A 25974-nucleotide genomic window follows, 5' to 3' on the forward strand; every position below is an offset into this window, starting at 1 on the left:
TAGATTAGCTTTAAACTAATCTGTATTTCTTTGTGCAGAGTATTGGCAGTTGGATATGCTAATCTGGATTAGGAGAAAGGTTTGGACTTGTTATAGTTTTGAGAGTCATCATGGTATAGGTATTTCAAGCTGTATTAATGGGATTGGCCAGAAGTATATCTTATTAAAAGTAGTTCAGAACCAATCGGAGAGTGGAATTCTTGGGAATACTAGCATTTGGGGCAGGTAAGAAGGGGAATAGACAAAGAGCAGCAGTCAGAGGCTTGGAGGACCATACTACAAAACAAGTGTCCATTTAATTTTATGTATGAGGTAATTGATAATCTTAATTGGGCAGTTTCATTGGGTTTTTGTGAACCCACATGTGGACTGAGGAGTATTTGGGAGGTGGGAAAGAACTGGTAATACTTGTTAATTATTTACAAGTGATCGTTTAGAATTTAAATATGGATTTAAATATTTAATTTTACTGTAACTTTTGTGCCTTCTAGTAAAATAGATTCTATGAGACATAAAGAATAGGTATTGTCATCCCATTTTACAGTTGAAGAAACTAAGATTTAGAGAAAGGAAAATCTTTCCTTAAGTCAGATAACTAGTAACAGACAGAACTGAGGTTTTAATTTATGCTCATCCATGCCTTCTCTATTCTACTGCAAAGGAAGGAAGAAATTGAAGATGTCTATAGACTTGTTTTATCATATGGTAGTGTTTTATCATATGGTAGGGTTTCACTATAGAAAAGAAGGAGAAAGGGTATGATATTTTGCTTTCTTTCTTTAAATCAAATCCTTTGAAAAAGCAGTGCATAGTAGGAATCTCAATATGAGATCCAATATGATTCAAATATAGAGTACGTATTTTTATTGTCTTCCTTTAGATTTAAAGAACATGTACAGAATAACTTGCCTAGAGATCTTTTAACTGGTGAACAGTTTATTCAGTTTCGAAGGGAATTAGCTTCTGTAAATGGACATAGTGGTGATGATGGTCCTCCTGGTGATGATCTACCATCAGGAATTGAAGACATAACTGATCCTGCAAAGGTAACCAGTCTTATTCTAAAGTTCTTCAGTGGCCAGGTGTGGTGGCTCACACCTGTAATCCCAGCACTTTGGGAGGCCAAGTTAGGCTGAACACCTGAGGTCAGGAGTTCAAGACCAGTCTGGGCAACATGGTGAAACCCCGTCTATACTAAACATGCAAAAATCAGCCAGGTATGATGGCACATGACTGTAGTCCCAGCTACTTGGGAGGTTGAGGTGGGAAGATTGCTTGAACCTGGGAGGCGGAGGTTGCAGTGAGCTGAGATGGCAACACTGCAGCCTGGGCCACAAAGCAAGACTCTATCTCGGCAAAAAAAAAAAGTCTTTAGTATAGCAGAAACTGGACCTGTTATCCCTTGACTCCTTGAGTGGCACAGTGATCACAGTGGCATAGCTGGCCATTTACCCAGTGATTTGTAGCTTGTTTGAAGTTAATTTCTGATTAAGGCAAATGGGGATTCAGTAGCTGGTATGTATAGATTTAAGATAGAGAATCTATTTTACTACAAGACACCCCCAAAAAAAACTTAGTTTAGAAGGAATATTTTGCCTAGGTTATGAATCTACTAGCCCAATTTATGAAAAAAAGAAAAAAAATGTATGAAAGTAGTTACTTAGGAGGTTGTTTGATATATTTTAGTCTTGTTAATTGTATTTTGCACATAATTGCCAATAGTTAAAAATCTACCACTATCCTAAGACTAAAATATCTGTGAATACTTAAATGTAAGCAGTGATATGGAAAATTTTCAGTATATAGCTTATAAGACTTACTTTTTCCCTTTTTCTTCCCAAGCTAATTACAGAAATAGAAAACATGAGACATAGAATCATTGAGATTCATCAAGAAATGTTTAATTATAATGAGCATGAAGTTAGTAAAAGGTGGACATTTGAAGAAGGTGTAAGTGTTTTTGTTTTTTAGTCTTTAAAATATAAAGATAGGAATAATTTATCTTTCAATTTTGATAGTAATAGCTCTATTATAACTTTATTTTTGCATATTTAAGTCGTAACTTTAAGATGCTTGTCTCATTTATTGTTATCATTCTCAGTTTTTCCATTTTCCCTGATCACTTTTAGAATGTTTGATTTGAGATTTACTTGAATTGCAAGATACATGCTTAATCTGAACAATTTTATTCTAATTGTTCGGTTTTTAAAAGTCAGCTTCTTGGAGTCATACTTTACGTAGAGTACAATTGACCCATTTTAGGTATAGAGTAAAATGAGGTAATTTCCCACAATTTTAATTCTTTACTTTTTTTTTCTGATTGCGTTTACTGAGATATAATTCAAATGCCATATAATTCATCCATTTAAAGTATACAGTTCAGTAGTTCTTAGTATATTCACAGATATGTACAACCATCACCACAGTTAGAATATGATCACCACCTCAAAAAATAACCCCTTAACTTTTAGCTGTCACTACCCCTACCTTCTCAGCTGCAATCCTCTACCCCCAACGCTAAGGTACCACTAACTGCTTTTTGTTACTGTAGATTTCCCTATAATGGCCTTTCATATGAATGGAAACTTAGAATATGCAATCATTTCACAGATGTATATATATTGTAGTCATCACAGCAATCAGAATACAGAACTCTTTCAGCACTGCAAAAGGTGCTTGGCCCCTTTCCAGCCAGTGTTCCTTTCCCCACTCCTAGCCCTAGGCAGCCATTGATCTGTTTTCTGTCACTATGGTTGTTCAATTTTAAAATATTCAACAAAGTATAAAATGTTCTATACATTAAAAAGCATGTCATTGGCAAAATGGCAGAGTAAATAGAAAATGTATTATTTCATTTGTTTGTAAAGCTTAAGAAATTTAAGGGATTTTAAGTTTTTTTAAATTATAAGTTATTAAAAATTTTTAATTATCAACTATACTTATATTTAAAATAATTTGTATTAACACTGTACTTGTGCATATTTTGGTGATATTGGTTTACTTTCATTGTTATGTTACAATTTCATTACAGATTAAAAGACCTTACTTTCATGTGAAACCTTTGGAAAAGGCACAACTGAAAAACTGGAAAGAATACTTAGAATTTGAAATTGAAAATGGGACACATGAACGAGTTGTGGTTCTCTTCGAAAGATGTGTCATATCATGTGCCCTCTATGAGGAGTTTTGGATTAAGGTAAGAAAATCATGCGCTCTTAAACTTATGTATTATAAACATTGATCTAGTGACTAACCTTTTTTGTACTTCTGTTGAATGTTGTTCATATAACTATATCTGTTGCATTAGGAGATGGTCTGCTTGCAACCAGATTTGACTGCTGCATATGCCAACCTCGTTGCCTCTCTTCGTCCTTCCTTACAGAAACTAGTCTAGTGGTTCAATAAAGGTGCTGAATGGGTTTAAAAATAGAATTTTATCGTTCTGTCACAAATTTAATGGCTTGTTCAACTGTAAATTATTCAGTATTTCCTCTTTTCTGTATATAGTATGCCAAGTACATGGAAAACCATAGCATTGAAGGAGTGAGGCATGTCTTCAGCAGAGCTTGTACTATACATCTCCCAAAGAAACCCATGGTGCATATGCTTTGGGCAGCTTTTGAGGAACAGCAGGGTAAGAGTAGAGAAATTCAGTTGATATTTTTGAGATCTCTAAATTATTTCAGGATACAGTGAGGAATTGGGTGGTAAGGGATGGTATAAAGCAGTGTGTGGCAAACTTTTTCTCTCAAAAGCCAGATAGTAAATATTTTAGGCTTTGTAAGCCATGTGTTCTTTTAGGCTTTGTAAGCCATTGTTGCCTCTGCGTCAGAGCAGTCGTAGACATTATGTGAATATGCATGGTTGTTTCCCATTAGTTGCTGAGTTTAGCCCATGGGTGATTGTATGCCAGTATCTGGTATAAACATTATTTTATAAGTTTAAACAGAAGCATGAACATGTTAATTACTGTTTCTAGGTAATATTAATGAAGCCAGGAATATCTTAAGAACATTTGAAGAATGTGTTCTAGGATTGGCAATGGTTCGTTTACGAAGAGTAAGTTTAGAACGACGGCATGGAAATCTGGAAGAAGCTGAACATTTGCTTCAGGATGCCATTAAGAATGCCAAATCAAATAATGAATCTTCATTTTATGCTGTCAAACTAGCCCGGCATCTATTCAAAATACAGAAAAACCTTCCAAAATCAAGAAAGGTACTTTTGGAAGCAATTGAAAGAGACAAAGTATGTATTTGTTTTTTTAAAGTATCTTGTAAAAAAAACCAGTGGTCAGTTTATTTTCACTGTGGCAACTGTGATGAAAGATTTGGTCTGCATGTAATGTATTTTATTACTAAATGAGGACAACAGTCCCTCTAAACTGATGTTGCCATTAAAAAAATTTTTTTTAAATTGTTTTGAATTAAAAGTTTGAGACATTAAGATTATTGGGTAAAAAAGTGTTATAGACATTGTGATGCTTTCTATTTTCTCTTTAGAAATTAACAAATTTACTGTTTATTAAGTAGAACAGAGGGCTTAGGAGAGTACTTTATAAACATAAAGCATAGGTGTTTCCTGTATTGTAAGCACATTTAGCAGTGAGATGATTTTGCTTCTCCATGGAATACTTTTTATATATCAATTGGTAAAAGGCAATGTATAGGTAATAGATAATTTCTCAAGTTTTAGAATTTTAGGTTTTGCTTTGTTTTGAGATGGAGTCTCACTCTGTCACCAGACTGGAGTGCAGTGGCTTGATCTCGGCTCACTGCAAACTCTGCCTCCCGGGTTCAGGCGATTCTCCTGCCTCAGCCTCTTGAGTAGCTGGGACTGCAGGCATGCACCACCACACCCAGCTAATTTTTGTATTTTTAGTAGAGACAGGGTTTTACCATGATCTGCCCGCCTTGGCCTCCCAAAGTGCTGGGATTACAGGCATGAGCCACCACACCTGGCCAGTATTTTAGTTATTGCCAGATCTGTTTAACATACAGATATATATCAGTTTGCTTCTAGCTGCAGTTTAAGATGTTTATCTTTTATTTTTTGAGACGCTGTCTCGCTTTGATGCCTAGGCTGGAATGCAGTGGCTCATCTTGGCCCACTTCAACCTCCACCTTCTAGGTTCAAGCAATTCTCCAGCCTCAGCCTCCAGAGTAGCTGGGGATTTCAGGCATGCACCACCACGTAGAGCTAATTTTTCTATTTTTAGTGATCTGGTTTCACCAGGTTGGCCAGGCTGATTTCGAACTCCTTGACCTCAGGCAATCCTTCTGCCTTGGCCTCCCAAAGTGCTGGGATTACAAGCATGAACCACTGTGCCTGGCCTTTTTTTTTTCTTTTTTCTTTGAGATATAGTCTCACTGTCACCTAGGCTGGAGTCAAGTGGAGTGATCTCAGCTCACTGCAGCCTCCGCCTCCTGGGTTCAAGCCATTCTGCCTCAGCCTCCCGAGTAGCTGGGATTAAAGGTTTGCATCAGCCAGACTCAGTGGCTCACGCCTGTAATCCCAGCACTTGAGGAGGCTGAGGTGGGCTGATCAGGAGGTCTGGAGTTAGAGATCAGCCTGGCCAACATGGTGAAACCCTGTTTCTACTAAAAGTAACAAAAATCAGCCAGGCGTGGTGGTGGACACCTGTAATCCCAGCTATCCAGGAGGCCAAGGCAGGAGAATCGTTTGAAACTGGAAGGTGGAGGTTTGCAGTGAGCAGAGATCGCATCACTGTACTCCAACCTGGGCGACACAGCGAGACTCCCTTTTTTTTTTTTTTTAAAGGTTTGCACTATCACTCCAGCTAGTTTTTGTATTTTTAGTACAATATTTTTGTATTTTGTTTTACCACATTGGCTGGGCTGGTCTTGACCATAAGTCATTCTCCTGCCTTGGTGCCTCCCAAGGTGCTGGGATTACGGGCATAAGCCACCATGCCCAGTTAAGATGTTAATCTCTAGTTGTAGTAAAGATTTAAATTATCTGAAGCATAGGGATAATTTTTTTATGTTTTATTTTCTAATTGTCATGGTAGGTCAAGTTATATTAAACCCAAGATAGGATATAGAGTTTCAATTTATTGGCATTTAACAATTTGCATAGTTTAGAGGGTACTAGGATGATTGACTGGTTGAAAAATTCATCAATGTGTTAATAAATTTTTTTACCCCTTTAGATATATGCTGAAAATAATTAGCATGAGTTGTATTTTAATATAATTTTCAATTTTTTTCAAATTGAGATATAAAAATTGAGGCATTTTTAACTATCTTTGCTCTAATAAACATATTTTAGTAATATTAATTGATGCTGCTTTTTACACAGGAGAACACAAAATTATACCTCAATTTACTTGAAATGGAATACAGTGGTGACCTCAAACAAAATGAAGAAAATATCCTAAGTTGTTTTGACAAAGCTGTACATGGTTCATTACCTATTAAAATGAGAATCACATTTTCTCAGAGAAAAGTGGAATTTCTTGAAGATTTTGGTTCCGATGTCAATAAGTAAGATCTTAATTATATTATCTATTTGAATGATAAATGAGCATTGATATTTTTGGATGGGGATTTGATGATTAGTACAGATTAATACATTGTTAAATTTTAAAATGTTCACTTAGTTTACTTTTTCCTCAGATATATATGGGGAAATTCAGTTTTGTAAATGTGTATGTACTTGACAGGAAGGCATATGGTTTGTTTTTCCTTCCAATATTTTTCCCAATTTTAGAATGTCAATTTAAACCATGACTGAATGAGAGAAGACAGCAAGGAGCAATCCTGTGAAAAGGGAAATGGGGATAAGGATTGAATCCTGCAACCCAAACATTTAATATATAGGTCAATAAGGATGGATGGGACATTTCCAGTAGGAGTGCTATTTTCTGAGATTGGAGATGAGAATGCATATGGTTGCACAGAACATGCCTAGTGGTCTCATCTTCCTTCATTGTAAAAGGCTAAAAGTTGAGGATGTTCAAAGGGAATGCTCCAGTGGGTTTTAGTTTACTAAGAGTACAAATACTAGCTAGAGCATTTCTGAGGTTGCAGTCTTACCTGATTGTAGTAAGGAAATATACCAGTCCCTGTTAGGAATGTGCCTTCTCTGATTATTCTCATTTAGATTTCTGTTGAAACCACTGTAGATAAACTGAGTATTAGTTGTATCTGAATGTTTGTATATGTACGTATATATTTTTGATGGCTGTGTAAAATTTCAGTGAAACGGATTTAACAGGTAATGTTTTTATTAGTGTATTTTAATATATTAATGTATTATTTGTGTGCTTGGCATGATGCCGAGTTTTATATTAGCTATCTTACAGAAAATTTATAGCAGTAGAATGAGGGTAAGGGTTCTATTCTCCCAATAGTTGAGAGGATTTAAGAAAGATTAGACGACTTTTGTGAGGTCACGTAGCTATTACTACATTGTGGAGCTAGGACTGAACCTACTTCAGAGTTTCTGCTCTTAACTACTTGTGTGCTGTATATTTATTGTCTTATGTTTACACTGAAGAAGGTACAAGATATGTAATTTTAGCTTCTAGTCAAGTTAAATGATATGAGTAAAAAAGGAAGTAAGTGTATGAGGTAACAAATAACTGCTAGGAGGGCTGTGATCTCTCTGTGGATCAGAATGGATTTATCATGCTTCATAGAGAAGGCTGGGCTTTGTTTAGCTATCTGGATTCTGACAAGCTGAGCAGAGGATACAGTGGCAGAAGCAAGTTGAAGTTTATATAAAAATAACATCTGCTTGATTGCAGGTTTTTGTGAAGTAGTGGAAGTATGATCTTGACTGTGTTGTGCATTGAAAGCTAGACTGAATTGAGAGCACATAGAGTAGGCAGTTGACAGTAGAATTTTGGAATATTGGAATTTTGACCAGTGAAATTAAATGACATTATTTTAATTTGGCAAAAATAGGCAGACAAATTGGAGATTCAACACAGTGTGTTATTTAATCTATTGTAAGTATAAGGAATGGGGTGTCTGAGTATCAGGACTATGATTTTAGTAGTAGAAATTTTGAAAATAAAGGAGCCACTTAGAAATTATCTTGGGCAGTTTCCGAAGGAAAAACAACTTTAAATATTAAATAATAGGTTAGTTTTTGTTCATTCCAGAGGATTTTTTTTTCTTCCCTTTCAGGCTTCTGAATGCTTATGATGAACATCAGACACTCTTAAAAGAACAGGATTCTTTAAAAAGGAAAGCAGAAAATGGGTAAGTTTTTGCTAAATTAAGAAGGGGTGCTTCATTATGGAAATGCCTTCAAAGACAAATGTTTTCAAGTCTTATTTTTATGTTGTAATTTACATACTTTATTTTCATAATTTGAAAAAGTCATGAGTGGTTTAAAATTTCAGTAAAACAGATAACATTCATCTATTCGTTAAAGTTCTTATCTGTCGGAGTTTTGAAAGTTTCCATTTTGACATTTTATATAGATCAGAAGAACCAGAGGAAAAGAAAGCACATACAGAAGATACAACTTCATCATCTACACAGATGATTGATGGTGATTTACAGGCAAATCAAGCTGTATATAATTATAGTGCCTGGTATCAAGTGAGTCTGCATAATTATAATTTTTTGTTCATAGATGTTATTAGCATAAATTAGGATAGTTTCTTTTTTTTTAGAAAACGTTTTTGTTCCAATTCATTAATACATTCTTTGGTGGTGAAGAACTAGAATTTTAGCAGTGAACACTTGTTTTCTTAAACATACCTGCTTTAATTATACTTTTACACATGGAACTGCCGCAGTTCTAATATGCTAACATATACTTACTTTTTCCTTTCAGTACAATTATCAGAATCCTTGGAATTATGGACAGTATTATCCTCCCCCTCCAACCTGAAGGGAATATAAATTTCAAACGGAGTGTGTGAAAAATATGAAATTGTTATTTTTTTTAATGAGGGATGTAAACAGTATAAGCTTGTTGTATTTGATGACTTGTCTTCCTTGTTTCTGTGTAACACGATTTGTTTAGTAATAGGGGAAAAATGTCAATTAGTAGCTTACCACAGATACTATTTCCTACCATTTATAAAATTTACTTTTTATCGAAGAACTATTTTTTGATTTTTGCATTAAGTGGTCTAGAATTCTTTTGCAATGCATTTGCAACAGAATTTTGTAGCCTTAAGGGGTAGGAAGAAAAGCCTGACTGCAAATCATGTCAGTGTAGTACAAAATTCTGAAAACACATAAGGGCTGGTTATTAAGGATTTACCTCCTTTAAAAAAAAAAAAGGATTTTTCACCTTTGCTGACAGGTTTTGTCTGTTTCAGTTATACTTGTGAACTGTGATCTAACTGCAGAAAGGATACATTATTAAAATTCTATGCCTTGGAATAGAGATTATAAATGAGAAAATGGAATGTTTGCATCCCTTTAAAAAATGAAAATCATATCAAAAGTAATGTTGTTTCAGGAGACTTTGTATTTAGAATATTCATGTCAGACTTGTGAACAAGCTTTCATTTTGATCAAACTGATCATCTTCATTTTTGTAATAAAACTGAAGACTCATCCAGTAATCGTTTATGAATTTATTTTGGGGGAATAAATTAGTAATATTAATTTTATGTTCACCTTTATTAGTGGCTCATAGATTTTTGAAGTACACTTCTCCTAAATTCAGGTATTATCTTCCTGCCATGATTTTTTAGACTTTACAGCATTTTGTTTCCCCTCAAGCCCTATGCTTTTGCCTTATATTATACAGACAGTCTGTCCAGATAATTTTATTGGGAGTTACTCCCTGGTTTGATGAGGTCCGTAGTTTCAGCTACTTAATCAGAACAATTAATATACTAACACCAAACAAATCAGTCAAATCAAGACACTGGATAAATTTTTACTGAGCCACTTAGTTTACAACATGAGGTAAAAGGAGTTTTCCTTGACCAGTATTTTACATAGCTATAGGGAGGTATTTTAGACTTCAGGGATTCATAAGGGATTACATCTCTCAAAAGTTGGGGTCAAGTAAACAACTTTTATTAACTCCTTGAATTTTCCAGTTGACTCTTCGCTTAACAATAGTAACAAGTTCTAACTAGTTATATAAGTTTCTTCAAGGCCAAGTTTTGTCATTGCTGCTGATATCCTTAGAGCTGAAGCAATGCTATTTCAATCAATATCTACTAGTTCCACTTCAAAAATGAGTTTTGCATTTGGTGGAATTCTGTTGAAGAAGTCAAGGTACATTTGATAAAAAGTGCCTTTCCCTTACCCCCAAAACCTTAGTGTAAAATTACAATTATGTATTCTGGATATTAGTAATTAATCCCAAACAGAAAAACTTTGAAGCTGATTCAGCAGCTAATACATAACTAGCCTAGAGGTTCCTAAGTTTTTTTGTTTTTTTTTTTGGTTGAGACAGTCTTGCTCTGTCACCAGGCTGGAGTGCACTGGCACAATCTCTGCTCACTGCAGCCTCTGCCTCCTGGGTTCTAGCAATTCTTCCGCCTCAGCCTCCGGAGTAGGGACCACAGGCGCGTGCCACCACACCCAGCTAATTTTTTTGTATTTTTAGTAGAGACAGGGTGATCCACCCACCTTGGCCTCCCAAAGTGCTGGGATTACAGGTGTGAGCCACCACGTCTGGCCCCTAAAAGTATTTTTCATGATAAATGGGGATCATAATCTATCAGAATAGGCTGATTAGATAGGCTCACTAGATAAATTTAGCTAGGACTAGGATCATCCTTACCTGGATGCTTTATAAGTACTCCTAAATTAGCTACCACTTAATTAAGACTATTAAGTACTCAAAAAAAAAAGTAATACCATTCTAGCTGGGAAAAAAATATGCTGTATTAAAATTTTTATGAGGTAGTATGTAACTTTTACTGTGCATTTTAAGATGCTAAATTCAAGGCTAGGTGCGGTGGCTCATGCCTGTAATCCTAACACTTTAGGAGACTGAAGTGGGTAGATCACCTGAGGTTAGGAGTTTGTGACCAGCCTGGCTAACACAGTGAAACCTCATCTCTACTAAAAATACAAAAATGAGCCAGGCGTGGTGGTGCATGCCTGTAGTCCCTAAGCTACTAGGGAGGCTGAGGCAGAACTGTTTGGGAGGTGGAGGTTGCAGCAAGCCGAAATTGTGCTGCTGCACTCCAGCCTGGATGAGTCAGACCCCTGGCTCAAAAAACAAACAAAGAAAAAAACTGCTAACCTCAGAGTTACATAATTTATATGTGCATCAGATTGGTCTTCAAATCCTTCTTCACATGGGAGAGGGAGCTGCAGCTGGCCATTTGATTTTTTTTTTTTTTTTGAGACAGAGTCTCACTCTTGCGCTCAAGCTGGAGTGCAGTCACGCAATCATATCTCACTGCAACCTCCGCTTCCCAGGTTCAAGCGATTCTCCTGCTTCAGCCTCCAGGGTAGCTAGGATTACAGGCATGTGCCACCACGTCTGGCTGATTTTTGTATTTTTAGTAGAGACTGGGTTTCACCATGTTGCCCAGACTGGTCTCAAACTCCTAACCTCAGGTGATCCACCCTCGCAAAGTGCTGGGATTACAGGTGTGAGCTACCTCGCCCATCCTGGCCATTTGATTTTGAAAAGCTAAGGGAGCTATTATATTCCCAAATGTGTTTATCTGATAAGATGATAGAATGCTGCCAATAGAATTTTTTCAAACTTAAACCGGGTCCAAGGGGAATGGAACCAACAAAAGCCATCAACCACCTTCCCTCTTAGCTATTGGATTGGTCTGGTCTTAATGGTCTGGAGTCACTCCTTGTTTTTTTTTTAATGTTCAAACTGGACTTCTCAGTGAGTATTGTCATTAGTAGTAATAATAAATGCTTACACTAACACTGTGTTGATTCTGTGATCTCCTTCAGTTCACAATTGGTAATCTTCCACATCTATTCCATTTCTAAGCTTTGAATTTAATTGCCTGAAATTATACTGTACCATAAAATTAACTATGAACCATATTTGCACCCTAGTTTGCTACAGTTTGTACTGGCATTGTAACTTCTTAAACTCTTCAAAACATTAGTAATTGCCTTTTAAGTATAAACTTCACAGTTAAGGTCTTGAAAGTTAAGATTTTGAATAAGAGGGAAAAAAAAAGATTCTAGCTGAAGTTTGAACTTTATCCCAATAGAAAATACTGTTGTCTGTTGGAGGTGCTGATACATACACATCTAAATAGTCTGGACAGGATTCTTCACCTAGAAGTTCACCTAGACAGCGTCTTTCACATCTTCATGTGATCCTGAGATTATTTTTTTTTCCTTTAATTATGAAGGGAAAAAAGGATACTTGGCATCAGGCTGTCCTTTCTTTCCATAAGCCCATTCTGGTTCAATCTCCAGTCGAGCTTTTTCTCCTTTACTCATAGTCAAGAGAGCTTCATCCCACTAAAGGCAAGAACAAAATAAAAACTAATGGTATTTTGCAAAAAGCACATGCAATACTACGGCAGTCAAGACAAGATTATATGTTAAAACAAACACAGAATCTATTACTGGATTTCACTATATTCTAAGGTAATGTACTTCAGTGAATCCCTAAATCTTTGTCTTCCATTTCTTCAATAGAAAAAAATAAGGGTATTTTAAGGAGGGCTTTTTAAATATTAAAAGAACTTTTTGGGGCCGACTGTGGTGGCTCACACCTATAATCTCAGCACTTTGGGAGGCTGAGGCAGGCAGATCACTTGAGGTCAAGAGTTCAAGACCAGCCTAACTAACATAGTGAAACCCCATCTCTACTAAAATTACAAAAATTAGCAGGGTGTGTGTGTGGGGGGGTGCCTGTAATCCCAGCTACTTGGGAGGCTGAGGCAGGAGAATCACTTGAACCCAGGTGGCAGAGGTTGCAGGGAGCTGGGATTGTGCCACTGCACTCCAGCCTGGGCAACAGAGTGAGACTGTCTCACAAAAAAAAAAAAAAAAAAAAAAAAACTTTTTGTAAACCTTAACATGCCATACATTATTAAAACCAGTTTGTTATTGGCATCATCATAAAAAAATCTGCTACACTTTTACATTACAGGGCAAACTTGAGAGTTTATTTTTACTGGAATATACTGGCAAGTATTCAACTAAAATTGTCTTAAGATTACCACATTGTAATAGATTCATGTTGCTACATAAAATACAATTTTTAAAATGTTATGGCACTAGGGTCTTTTGCAAAAGGTAAAACTAACTTTTCAAAGAAATTCAGTAAAAGGCTTCTGGGTAGGCCTCCCCATATTTTTCAAATTTGGATTTTAAAGTTAGTTGCCAAAAAAACAGTTAAAGCGACATGACCACAAGGGTAATATTCCTAATATTACACTGTTGAAATGCAACAATCATTTAAAGCTCAAGGGACAAAGTTAGGCTGGTCACATTTGGACATTAAGTATATGGTAGACTAGCTGGGCATAGTGGCTCATGCCTGTAATCCCAGCACTTTGGGAAGCTGATGTGGGTGGATCACTTGAGGTCAGGAGTTCAAGACCAGCCTGACCAACATGGTAAAACCCTGTCTCTACTAGGAATACAAAATTAGGTGAGGTGGCGCATGCCTACAATCCCTGCTACTGGAAAGGCTGAGGCAGGAAAATCGCTTGAACCCAGAAGATGATTGCAGTGAGCCAAGTTCGCGCCACTGCACTTCAGCCTGGGCAACAAGAGCGAAACTCCATCTCAAAATAAAAAGAATATGGAAGACTAGAAGAAATTTACCAATATGCAAGTAAGTTACAGAAATAGAAAAATGGCCCAATTAGATATATACTTGCTATCAACTTGGTAAAGGAAGATACAATTATGTTTTTATTTTTTTGAGACAGAGTCTTGCTCCCTTGCCCAGGCTGGAGTACAGTGGCGTGATCTCAGCTCATTGCAACCTCTGCCTACCAGGTTCAGGCAGGCATTTCTCCTGTCTCAGGCTCCCGAGTAGCTGGGGCTACAGGTGCCTGCCACCATGCCTGGCTAATTTTTGTATTTATAGTAGAGACAAGGTTTCATCTTGTTGGTCACACTGGTCTTGAACTCCTGACTTCAGGTGATCCACCCGCCTCAGCTTCCCTGTGAGCCGTGGTGCCTGGCTAAGATGTTTTATATTCTGTATATGATTGTCTGAACCATATCTTAGGACCTACCGATAGTACAGAGAGTAATATATTGAAGGTTCTTATAACTGCATTTAAATAGGCATTTCAATTATTGATGTCTGATGTTCTGAGAATAACAATTTAAAGCAAACAATGGGCCTAGCATGAAAGCCTGATTCATAGAAGGTGACAGTCAGTCTGCTCTTTTATCTTCTTCTGTACACTATAATGGTCAATACAGGTCAAGCCTAACTTCCCCTTTTCTGAGTTTCCTTCTGTTATCTATCACTTATAAGTTAGATAAAAGCATGTAAGTTAGGTTAAAGCATGCTTATGTTTGAACAATTGTCTGGTATTGCAGTCTATGCTGTATGAAGTGAACAGGCTTCAGAAACAAACTCTGCTTCTATGAGTACTAAAATGGAACATATTTTACCTTCCCCAATTATATGTAAATGGTACAATAGTTATAAAACATTATATAGGAATCTTAAAGACAAATTTAGAGGGCCAAACACTGTGACAAAGACTGACTGTATGAAGGAAAACAATAAAAGGGGTACACATGGAAGGGACTAACATTTAAGCCCCTACTGTATTAGTTGCTTAAGTTACACTCATTTAATCTTCTAACAACCTTGAGGTAGGCAGTACTGTCCTCACTTTATAGGTAGCAAAAACAGACCCAGACAACTTGTACAAGATCAGCTAGCAGTGATTATACCCAGTCTGTCAGACTCCAAGGTCTGTTTCCTTTTTATTATATCCCCAAGCCTAATTCTTTATGGCATCATACCACAAACAACATGTGCCAGAATATCTACTGATTCATTGGCATTCTTTACTTACTCCTCTGATAACTTTGCCTACTCCGACCTTAAAACTTAAAGGCTTGGCATTTTTCTTCTTCTTTGCACCTGTAAAACAGATTTTCCTTATAATTAATGATATACTCTATTATTAAGAAATGGAGTTCCAATGGAAAAAATATACTGGTTTGATTTCAGAATTACAATACTATGTATTTTGAAAGAAAGAAAAATTTACAAAGCCAGGTCATCCATCAATAACATTCTAGCTGAAAAATAATTATATTCTTATCAAAGGGTAGAGGGTTAGGACCTATGCTTATATCACAAAACAGCATACTATCCTGCCTTTTCTATTCAAATACTAAAGCCTTACTTTGGGACATTAACCAGGTTTAGACTGAAATTCCTTATTTTTTGCTTTCCAATGAACAAGAGGTCTTTAGCCAGCCAATAATCAGTGAACTGAAGACCTCTTCCAAGTAGTTCTTGGGGAAAAGTACATCTTGATAAAAGTAGCTGACAGTTAAGAAAAAGGCTAACTACTCATCTATCTGCCACCCAAGTATTTTGTAATGTCTTTAAGCTAAAAACTAAGATTACATTTAGACTTACTTGTTTGAATATTAGTATCAAAAACAGTCCCATCTTGTAGTGTTCCTGTATACCAGCAGTGAACAACATCTCCCTTTTTGGGAAAATTGGTTTTATCTCCCTTTTTCAGAACAGATTTTGTATATTTTGGTGGACCCTAAAAACAAAAAACAACATACACACAGTTGTTAATTTGTGTCTTTTAGAAGAATGACAAACAATAGCCAACAATGACCAAAGTCAGTTTAAAAAGTTTGATAGATTTGGTAATAAACTGTTTTCCATCTAGTCCACCTCTATGACTTAAAAAAACAAAACACTTCAGTGTCTCATTTCAAGGCTGTGATATGAATATCATGTAACTTAAACATCTATAATTTAATTACAAAAAACTTCCAGCTTCTTTGGAAGCCAAAATTCTTCTAACAAGATTGTTAATTATTCAGCAAACCAAAAAATGATTTCAGTTATTTCCTAAAGTTTTTTTTTTAATTACTATTTAATTTTTATAAAATCATAAGGCATTACAATAAGGGATGGTAACTTTCCCCCACAAAGATTTTAACTGTTTTAGCAGCAATAATTGATATTACTAGGTGTTTTTATTATATCCAATTAGAATGAATACAGTGATATTGCCTGTGTCCCTGATTTGAAAAATAAGTTCACACAATGGATGAAATTACCTAATGAAATTGCCCTAACAGGCATATTTCCTAGAACAAAGCAAAATTATCAGGGTCTTCTAAAAAAAAAAGTTACAGATTAATTTTATCAATAGTAATTCATATATGAGAGGAAAGCAGAGAGATTAACTGTCAAGAATCTAAGGAAGTTAAAGAAAAAAAGAGATGGACCGAATTTAAAAGTATCCTCTTTACCTAAATCTATTTGGTTTCTGAATTCAGACCAAATTCAGAGAGATCTGCATTATCCAAATCTGTATGTGGTTTCTAAATTTCATAAAATAACAAAGGTGTGGTTGGATATCAAATATTTCAAATCTATTAGTTCCCGAGTTTGAAAAGCAAGAGGAACAGTATTTTCTTTATTTCTGATCTATTTCTAATTGGGCAAGTCATGCAAACTTTTATTCACTTTCACTTCCCTACCTAGGATTTTTATCCTTTTCCAAAACTTGTAAGTAAAAAAAATCCATACTGGGTACAGTGGCTTACGCCTGTAATCTCAGCACTTTGGAGGCCAAGGCAGGCAGATCACTTGAGGTCAGGAGTTCGAGACCAAGCTGGCCAACATGGTAAAATCCCATCTCTCTTAAAAATACAGAAATTATCCAGGTGTGGTGGCATGCGCCTGTAATCTCAGGTGCTTGGGAGGCTGAGGCAGGAGAATCACTTAAATCTAGGAGGCAGAGGTTGCAGTGAGCCAAGATGGTGCCACTGGTAACAGTGAGAATCCATCTCAAAAAAAAGTCTGATCTTGCAAAATAGTCTACCTCTTGACAAAAGATTCTCTCCCTCACCAAACTCTAGCTAGGCTCCTCTGAGCCCTCTTCTTCACAAGGCCTCAACCTTGGCCTATAAAGATGTGAACAAACACACAAGTTTCAAATAGCTCAAGGCCTTATTCCTAGGAGGACCCGATCCCTCCTTAAAGTGCCCACCTAAGGCTGCCAAAAAAATTTACTGTTTTTGTTTCAGGCAACACCTGAAGATGAAGAAAGGACCCGTCTCTCAGTCTGTGGGAGCCTAACTCTGATAAGCACCAGTTAGCAAACTCAGATAGGTTTCGTATGGATCAACTCCCACTTCCTGCTTTTTGTAATTTTTCACTTCCCTAACTTAAATCCCTCCCTATTCCCTCATTGTTTCAAAAGACCCAGTTACCTCTCCATACATGAGATAGGAGTTCAGCTCTTTCCCCTACTGTCAATAGACTGAAAAAAAAAATGTTTTTACCACTTTAATGTCCAATTGTGTTTATCTCTGACACCTTCAGTCGTCTACTCAATTGCTAGAGTGATGTTAATAATTACTGCTTATAGTTCTATATCCAAAGGCCTAAACCATGCAGGATCTTAATCTATCACTCCCTGAAGCTCCAGAATTCTACTGCCCTATGAACTCCTGTCTCTTCCATGACCTTCTCAGTAGAACAGGTGCACATAGCATAGAAATATTTCAATCGGCAAGGCGCACTGGCTCACACCCGTAATCTCAGCACTTTGGGAGGTCCAGGTGGGTGGATCACCTGAGGTCAGGAGTTCGAGGTCAGCCTGGCCAACATGGTGAAACCCCGTCTCTACAGAAAATACAAAAATTGACTGGGTGTCGTGGTGGGTACCTGTAATCCCAGCTACTTAGGAGGCTGAAGCAGGAGAATTGCTTGAACCCTGGAGGCAGAGGTTACAATGAGCCAAAATCTTGCCACTGCATTCTAGCCTGGGCGACAAGAGTAAAACGGTCTCAAAAAAAAAAAAAAATTATTTTTAATAATTTTTTTCCCTTTATTTTTTTGAGATGGAGTCTTGCTCTGTTGCCCAGGCGGGAGTGCAATGGCATGCTCTTGGCTCACCACAACCTCTGCCTCCCGGGTTCAAGCAATTCTCCTGCCTTGGCCTCCGAAGTAGCTGGGATTATAGGTGTACACCAACACATCCAGTGAATTTTTGTATTTTTAAGTAGAGACCAGGTTTCGTCATGTTGGTCAGGTTGGTCTTGAATCCCTGACCTCTTGATCCGCACGCCTCTGCCTCCCAAAGTGCTGGGATTACAGGCGTGAGCCACCGCACCCAGCATTTTTTTTTTTCCTTTTTTAAGAGACAGGGTCTTGTTGCCGAGGCTGGAGTGATCACATCACTGTAAAATATCTCAATATTTCGTGGCTCACTTAGAGGCTCAGGCAACCCACCTGCCTCAGTCTCCCAAAGTGCTGGGATAATAGGCGTTAGCCACTGCACCAGGCCAAGAATACATCTATAGAAACATGGAATATGGAATTTAGCAGTGGCCACGTTTTGGAAGGCTTTGAATGCCAAGAATAAAATATTTGGATATATATATATTGAAGACCAGTGGTGACTAATTAAAATGTAACGTTTCTAACCTTCCAGGTCTGAGGTCTTGCTTAGAATGCTTGAAAATCGAAAAAAAAAAATGAACAGTTAAAATAAAAGATGATGTTTGATAGCGTTAGTCCTGAAGGAGACATGAGAAAGGAAAAGTGAGACAAAGATTCAGAGAACTTTTAAGCTGGGAAGAAGGGAATGGCAATAGCTAGACGTTCACATTTTGGTAAAAGAGAACACAGGAACATATAATGAGAAGGGAAGCCAGGCACAGTGATTCACGCTTGGAATCCCAGTACTTTGGAAGGCTGAGGTGGGCACGTAACTTGAGGTCAAGAGTTCAAGACCAGCTCAGCCAACATGGAGAAACCTGTCTCTATTAAAAATACCAAAATCAGCCAGGCGTGCTGGCACATGCCTGTAGTCCCAGCTACTAGGGAGGCTGACGCAGGATAATCACTTGATCCCAGGGGGTGGAGGCTGCAGTGAGCCTAGATGGCACTATTGCACTCTAGCCTGGGCAACAGAGCAAAACTGTCTCCAAAAAAAAAAAAAAAAAAAAGGTGAGTAAAAATTTGTGAAAAAATGTCACATACCTTATGTAAGCAATGAGCAATGTGATAGAGAATAGGGAAAGGATAGCATAAATGTTGTTGAGTAGCAATGAAACTAGAAAACATGCTTGGCTAATATTAAGCATGAGTTTATACCAGGCTCAATAAAAGGTTTTATGATTATATGTTTATAATGCCTGCTCTCTAGTCCCAAAGCATGAAGACAAAATAGACAATAAGGGTTAGTAAGGGAATAGACAAGAGGCTTTTGAATCTAGGGTGTTAGGAAAACAGACACAGTACATAATTGGGCTCAAGCTGGCCAGTTAAATGAAGAGGTTTTAAATAAAATGATATAGTTTAGGACCCTCATAAGATCTCTCTAGATTGTCTCTAGCTCTTATGAACTTGCCATTTAGTTTATTTGTAACTTTTTAGCTCCTTAATGAAATACTGTCTCCTAAAACCACCCTCATTCTAATTTTCTGGAAGGCAAACTATGTTACCAGTTGCTTCTGAAACCCTTCAATAATAATTGCTCAATTTACCTTAGTAGCTAGTCATTAGATATAATATTTATCAAATATTAATTGTGATAAACTTTTAAAAACTTTTTTAAATTTTTTTTTTTTTTTTTTTTTAGAGACAGAGTTTTGCTCTTGTTGCCCAGGCCTGGCTCACTGCAACCTCCACCTCCGGCTACAAGCGATTCTCCTGCCTCAGCCTCCCTAGAGCTGGGATCACAGGCAGGCACCACTGTGCACAGCAAATTTTGTATTTTTAGTAGGGCTTTCTCCACATTGGTCAGGCTGGTCTCGAACTCCTGACCTCAGATGATCCACCCACCTCAACTTCCCAAAGTGCTGGGATTACAGGCCTGAGTCACCACGCCTGGCAATTGTGATAAACTTTAAAATTGCTTTATATGCACATATACCCACAATCATTTAATTTGTGCTTTTTAGCCAATAGGAAAAAAATCATGCAAAATTAACTAGCTTTAATAAAATAAGCATCTATAACTGTATAATTGAACTTATACTTTCCACAAATATCCAAAAACAACACTGTCATCAATTGTCAAGAGTTGTAAAGAGGCTACAACTCTTTACAAGAACTAATAGATTATTATCACTGATACTAAGACTGCTAGCAATGAGTGAGCCAATGAGTGAGCTTAGTTACATATGATCAGAAATGACAAGATTATAATCTATTCAGTTCTGCTAAGTTAGTTCTTAGCAGCTGATCTTAGCTCTACTAAGGCTGTCAATTTGCAGAAATGAATGAATCTGCTTCTTTAAACCTTTGTACCAAAATATAAAACCTGAGTTGGGAAAGCTGAGACAGATGAACCCACATCCTGCAGCCAAGCCTGGATTATTTCTATTGCCAGGGACATCACGTACATTAGAAACAGCTAAAAATAATCAAAAGAAAGTTTATTCCACTTAGTCCAACTTGGCTATAGAATCAAGTCTTAAAATAGCTTCAAAAGCTCAGAAGGTCTGCCACCTATGGCAGCAATAATAAATACAATGTCAGAAGTATTTCACAGGATAGGCTAATAACTGTAAAGCACTAGTTCTTAGGATTATTTCTGTCCCTAAGGGAAATGGCACACTCCAACTAACTGTTTGGCTCATTGAAAGTGGTCATACTCAACCACCCTTCACTATGAGAAATTAGTGCAAATAATAAAGAAATAAATACAATTTTTAGAATCCACATGATAAAATAAGAAAATAGTATATACAGACCTCATCCAGAGTCTCTTCAGACTTGGTTTCTTTGGGTTTATCTTCATTAAGCTTCACATTTTTTACTTGCTCAGACACTTTACTTATACTTTCAGTACCCTTAAAACGCTGTAAGGAAAATGTTCTAACATCATATTCAGGACAGGCTAAAGCCAAGGAATAACATCAAGATTTTCAGCCTCTCAATTAAATGAACATCTGCACAATAAATATAGGTTATATAATACAATTGTGAATAAATGGTCTAAGGAAAATTAAGAACAAAGAAAAATTTTTTTTCATAATTTATTTTAAACATAAATTATTACTTTCAAACCAGCTTACAATATAAATTCTGAAATGAGAACCATGACATTAGAAAGGCCAACTCATACCCAGAGATATAAATACTATTCAAATAACTACTGAATAAAGATTTTTTTCCTATGGAAGATACTCATTTCATAGTGAACAAATATGGGAGAATATCTTAAAATTTATTTTTGTAAATGCTCAGCTTAAATCTAAACCAGACTTTAAATTCATTAGTGAAATGGAAACATTTTCTGTATAACATTTTATATAATAAAACAAAAAATTTAATATATACCATATGCTAAAGTATGGAAATACCACTGCCCTAATGAATATATAACTAGTGGCCTTAAGAATTTGTTGTCTCAATTTAAGCTACAAAATCCAAACCCTTTGAAAATAACGAAACATTCTGCCATATTCCTGATTAGCCTTGCTAGATTTGACAGCTAGTCCATTTATGATAATGGTTCAAAAAAACTGCAGGTGAAGAAGCTCCAACACATTCAGCAAATAAATGCATTCTAAACATCTTTTAGGAAGTACAATTTCAAAAGTTCTGTTATTCTGTTAACAGAATCTAACAATACTCACCTTAGTTTCAAAAAGATGGTTATAGGCTGTAACCAAGTGGTCCTTGTTAGCGGTCTTGGCCACATTTTTAATGTTTCCTAATAATTTATGTTCTGCAAGAAACTATAAGGGAAAAAGCTGGGTAATCAAGATAACTTATCTCAAGCAAGAAATGTCTAAAATTAGAAAATGTGACCTTTTTATGTTAGCAGTTGTATTTTCAATAGTACTAGTATCGAAGAAGAAAAAAACCTATAGTTTATACTCTATTTCATTACAAAAAAATGTAAGATAGATTTTTTAAAAATTGGATATTTATAAGAATTATTCACAAGACTGGAATGCAGTGTTATGTACTGGACAGAGTGGTTCGTCTTAACCTTTTCCCAGTCACGCAGCCACAAAAAATAACATTTATACAGCAAACACACTGTGGTGACTTGAGGCAGCTGCTCACTGCAGGAGGATACTTGGGTGCAGCCTTTGAGAGCCTCCAGCCAGGTTGGGCATAGCTATCCTGAGGCATCTGTAACCTATTCTTGGGAGACTAGGAAGACTCACTGTTATACAAGCAGGTAACACAGATATGTTGAGATAACCATACCTAACATTACACACACACACACACACACACACACACACACACAATTGCTAGGTGTATGGGCTGTGGAATCATATTACCTAGGTTAAAATCCTACCTCTTTGGGCCAGGTACGGTGGCTCACACCTGTAATCCCAGTACTTTGGGAGGGAGGCCAAGGCTGGTAGATCGCCTGAGGTCAGGAGTTTGAGACCTGTCTGGCCAATATGACGAAACCCCAACTCTACTAAAAATACAATTAGCCGGGCATGGTGACGTATGCCTGTAGTCCTAGCTTGGAAGGCTGAGGCAAGAGAATTGCTTGAACCTCGGAGGCAAGAGGTTGCAGTGAGCCAAGATTGCGCCACTGTACTCCGGCCTGGGTGACAGAGTGAGACTCTGTCTCAAAAAAAAAAAAAAAAAAAAAAATCCTAGCTGTCTGATACTACAAAGGGGACTAAGCCTGTCTAAGGACTCAGCCTCGCCCTGAGGCTGAGGAGGGTGGATCACCGGAGCTCCGAAGTTTGCGAGTAGCCTGGCCAACATGGTGAAACCCTGTCTCTACTAACATGCAAAACATCAGATGGACATGGCAGTGTGCGCCTGTAATCTCAGCTACTAGGGAGGCTGAGGCAGGAGAATCGCTCGAACCTGGGAGGCAGAAGTTGCAGTGAGCGGAGATTGTGCCACTGCACTCCAGCCTGGGCGACAGAGTGTGACTCCCTCTCCCAGAAAAACAAAACAAAACAAAAAAACCACAAGACTCAGCCATATCTGTAATGGAAGATTAATAATAGCATCTATGTCAAACAGTTGCTCTAAGAATAAAAATGTAACAATCCATTTGATGCATTTAGCATAGAGTCTGTCACACAGTAAGAGTCTCCACCTCTTGGGTTCAAACAATTCTCCTGCCTCAGCCTCCCGAATAGCTGACATTAGAGGCGCCCACCACCATGCCCAGCTAATTTTTTGTGTTTTTAGTAGAAATGAAGTTTTGCCACGTTGGCCAGGCTGGTCTGGAATGCCTGGCCTCAAGTGATCTGCTCCCTTTGGCCTCCCAAAGTGCTAGGATTACAGAAACGAGCCACCACGCCTGGCCAAGGCTGTGGGTTTAAAAGATTACTATGTTATAAAAACATTTTGGGCCGGCGCGGTGGCTCAAGCCTGTAACCCCAGGATTTTGGGAGGCCTAGGCGGATGGATCACGAGGTCAAGAGATCGAGACCATCCTGGTCAACATGGTGAAACCCCGTCTCTACTAAAAATACAAAAAATTAGCTGGGCATGGTGGCGCGTGCCTGTAATCCCAGCTACTCAGGAGGCTGAGAGAGGAGAATTGCCTGAACCCTGGAGGCGGAGGTTGCGGTGAGCCGAGATTGCACCATTGCACTCCAGCCTGGGTAACAAGAGCGAAACTCCGTCTCAAAAAAAAAAAAAAATTTTTTTTTTGATAATCCAAGTCTGTTTAAATTGTCCCAAGTGGCCCAGTTTTACATTCGATTCCACATTGGCATGATTTGTTTCATAAGACTATGATGAAGTACAGGACAAAGGGATTAATAAATGTTAATGATATGTCTATTCTATTGTTTCAGATGAAATATTAATTAGCTTAAGAAAAAATAGCTTAAAATGGGGTAAGCTCCCCGATGCATGTTCTTTCTTTTTCGCTCTTGTACCTCCAAACATTGAGAATAGGTTTTGTTACAGATGTTGTATTAATATTTACTACATTAATCTAAGATGCAACTGCCAGGATAATGATTCAGGAAGAAGGAACTGGAAGTTGGAGAGTTCTTATATCGCCCTGTCAAGACACCCTTCCAAAATGAAATAAAATATAATCTCCTCACGGTGGCTCACGCCTGTAATCCCAGCACTTTGGGAAGCCAAGGCGGGTGAATCACGAGGTCAGGAGTTCGAGACCACCTTGGCCAATATGGTGAAACCCTGTCTCTACTAAAAATACAAAAAACTTAAGGCCAGGCGTGGTGGCTCAAGCCTGAATCCCAGCACTTCGGGAGGCCGAGGCCTGCGGATCACGAGGTCAAGAGATCGACCATTCTGGCCAACATGGTGAAACCCCGTCTCTATTAAAAAAAAAAAAAATACAAAAAAGTTAGCTGGGCGTGGTGGCGCGCACCTGTAGTCCCAGCTGCTTGGGAGGCTAAGGAAGGAGAATCGCTTGAACCCAGGAGGCTGAGGTTGCAGTGAGCCGAGATCACTCCACTGCACTCCAGCCTGGGTAACAGCTCGACTCCAGCTCAAAAATAAAACCCAGAAACAATTTTTCTAAATTAAAGTTTAGGAATTTTTAAAATTGTATAGAAAACACAAGCAGTCTGCCACTTGTCAGAGGAGAATGCGGCGTGCACAACTATCTCAGCAATTTAAGAGACACATGAATGATCTTAATTTCCAAAGGAAAAAAAAAAAACAAAAATAACTTCACTATAGACATATGGTTAAGATGGAGACTATGCTGACAATGGAGAGCATACAGTATAAAGAATTTCAAATAAATTTCTTAATCTGTTTATAACAATGGGAGACCACTGCACAAGAGAAATGTGCACGTACCTCCCTGAAAGTATAAAGGTGAGAAGGTCATTAAAGGGTCGGTATGTTAAACCAAAACGTAAACCACAACCTACGGATTTTTAAAAAATCACTCGCATTAATATTAAGTATTTAGTAAATTGTTGAGAAAAGTTAAGTTGGATAACCGTTCCCATAGAAATCTTCACATCCCTTTTTCCCTAGTAGCCGACGCCCCGCTCCCAGGAGTCTCATCCACACCACTATTCCTCGGCTTCCCCGCCCTAATCCCCAATATCTTCGGGTCCCTTTTTTTCTGGCCTCCACCCCTACTCAAGGATCCCAATGAGGTCCTAACTCCACAGTTGCCAACCCGTGTGCCCCAAGAAATAAAGCTGCTCCGCCGCCCCAGTAGGGCACGCCGAGGGGCGGGAGCTAGGCTCTGAGGCGCACACTGGGCCGCTGCGGCCTGCCCGGCCACCGGCCGCGGGAAGACGAGGGCGGAGGCACAGAGGAATACGGAATGTATGGGCATCTCCAGGGGGGTGAGGCGTCCCTCAGCCGCACCAGCCCGGCCGCCCCTCCGCCTCCGGTACCGAATCTGAGCCGTGGTCCTGCAGAAACTTGATAATGTCCTTCTTGGGCAGCTGCTCACTGCGCAGCTGCTCCACGGTCCACGCCCGCTGTGGAACAGCCGCCGCCATCTTCCCCCGCCGCCTCTGCTTTACTGAGCCAGCCCGCCGCAGTTCGGCATCGCCCCGCCCCCTGAGGCGTGGCGTGGCCCCTGACGGAAGTCGAGGGGCGGGTCACTGCTCTAGCAGTCGGGACTGGGACCTGTCTTTGAGTGACGTCAAGGTTGTGCTATGTGGGCTTCTTTGTTGGGTCCGGGTTAAAAAACCTACCGCAGTGGTCTCAGCAGTTCACCGAATTGAAGACCGCTAGTGGTCCTTAATTCTGAATTATATCCGCTGTGAAGCGGCCGATGATGGTAGCGACATTTATCAGCCATTACTCACTGTTATTGCTTATGGCAACTATGGCTTTAAAGCTCAGTCTATTACCTGTTAAAAGAAAGCCCCTGAATGGGCTCCTCATCTCGTTTTATCTAGTTCTATTCTAAAAATTCACACCTAAACTGGCTCAGTCCTT

The 25974-nt window shown here is 38.2% G+C and overlaps 2 protein-coding genes and 1 non-coding gene across 6 annotated transcripts in view; 2 read left to right on the forward strand and 1 right to left on the reverse strand.

The window, feature by feature from the left end:
• Nucleotides 1-9556, forward strand: part of PRPF39 (pre-mRNA processing factor 39) — a 32068-nt gene extending 22512 nt beyond the window's left edge. For all 4 annotated transcript variants that reach the window (XM_078334833.1, XM_078334834.1, XM_002753854.5 and 1 more), the window contains 9 exons: nt 881-1046; nt 1843-1950; nt 3032-3196; nt 3508-3634; nt 3980-4248; nt 6322-6506; nt 8157-8231; nt 8456-8576; nt 8815-9556. In XM_078334833.1, the coding sequence (XP_078190959.1) occupies nt 881-1046; nt 1843-1950; nt 3032-3196; nt 3508-3634; nt 3980-4248; nt 6322-6506; nt 8157-8231; nt 8456-8576; nt 8815-8871 (1273 nt within the window). In that variant the 3' untranslated portion in view covers nt 8872-9556. The remainder of the gene's footprint in view (nt 1-880; nt 1047-1842; nt 1951-3031; nt 3197-3507; nt 3635-3979; nt 4249-6321; nt 6507-8156; nt 8232-8455; nt 8577-8814) is intronic.
• On the forward strand, nt 4311-4396 carry LOC118145416 (small nucleolar RNA SNORD127). The gene has a single exon (XR_004730531.1). It is a non-coding gene; the product is annotated as a small nucleolar RNA SNORD127 (small nucleolar RNA).
• Nucleotides 8306-25554, reverse strand: FKBP3 (FKBP prolyl isomerase 3). The gene is made up of 7 exons (XM_002753855.7): nt 25422-25554; nt 21726-21827; nt 20838-20945; nt 15517-15652; nt 14942-15009; nt 12307-12404; nt 8306-10206 (listed from the first exon to the last, which is right to left on the reverse strand). Exons 1-7 carry the CDS (start codon nt 25527-25529, stop codon nt 10152-10154), a joined length of 675 nt encoding a protein of 224 aa, XP_002753901.1. The 5' UTR covers nt 25530-25554; the 3' UTR covers nt 8306-10151.
• Between the last annotated feature and the right edge of the window lie 420 nt (nt 25555-25974).

Source organism: Callithrix jacchus, chromosome 8, assembly GCF_049354715.1.
Source record: "Callithrix jacchus isolate 240 chromosome 8, calJac240_pri, whole genome shotgun sequence".
Taxonomy (NCBI): Eukaryota; Metazoa; Chordata; class Mammalia; order Primates; family Cebidae; genus Callithrix; species Callithrix jacchus.

What these genes read in the sequence shown, in the direction of transcription:
- FKBP3 (XM_002753855.7), bottom strand. Translation starts at nt 25,529, where the DNA reads ATGGCGGCGGCTGTTCCACAGCGGGCGTGGACCGTGGAGCAGCTGCGC. An exon ending in TGATACTAATATTCAAACAA is followed by an intron (nt 15,010 to 15,516) that starts GTAAGTCTAAAT and finishes TCTGTTTTACAG; the next exon opens with GTGCAAAGAAGAAGAAAAAT. An exon ending in TAGGCAAAGTTATCAGAGGA is followed by an intron (nt 12,405 to 14,941) that starts GTAAGTAAAGAA and finishes TCTTGCCTTTAG; the next exon opens with TGGGATGAAGCTCTCTTGAC.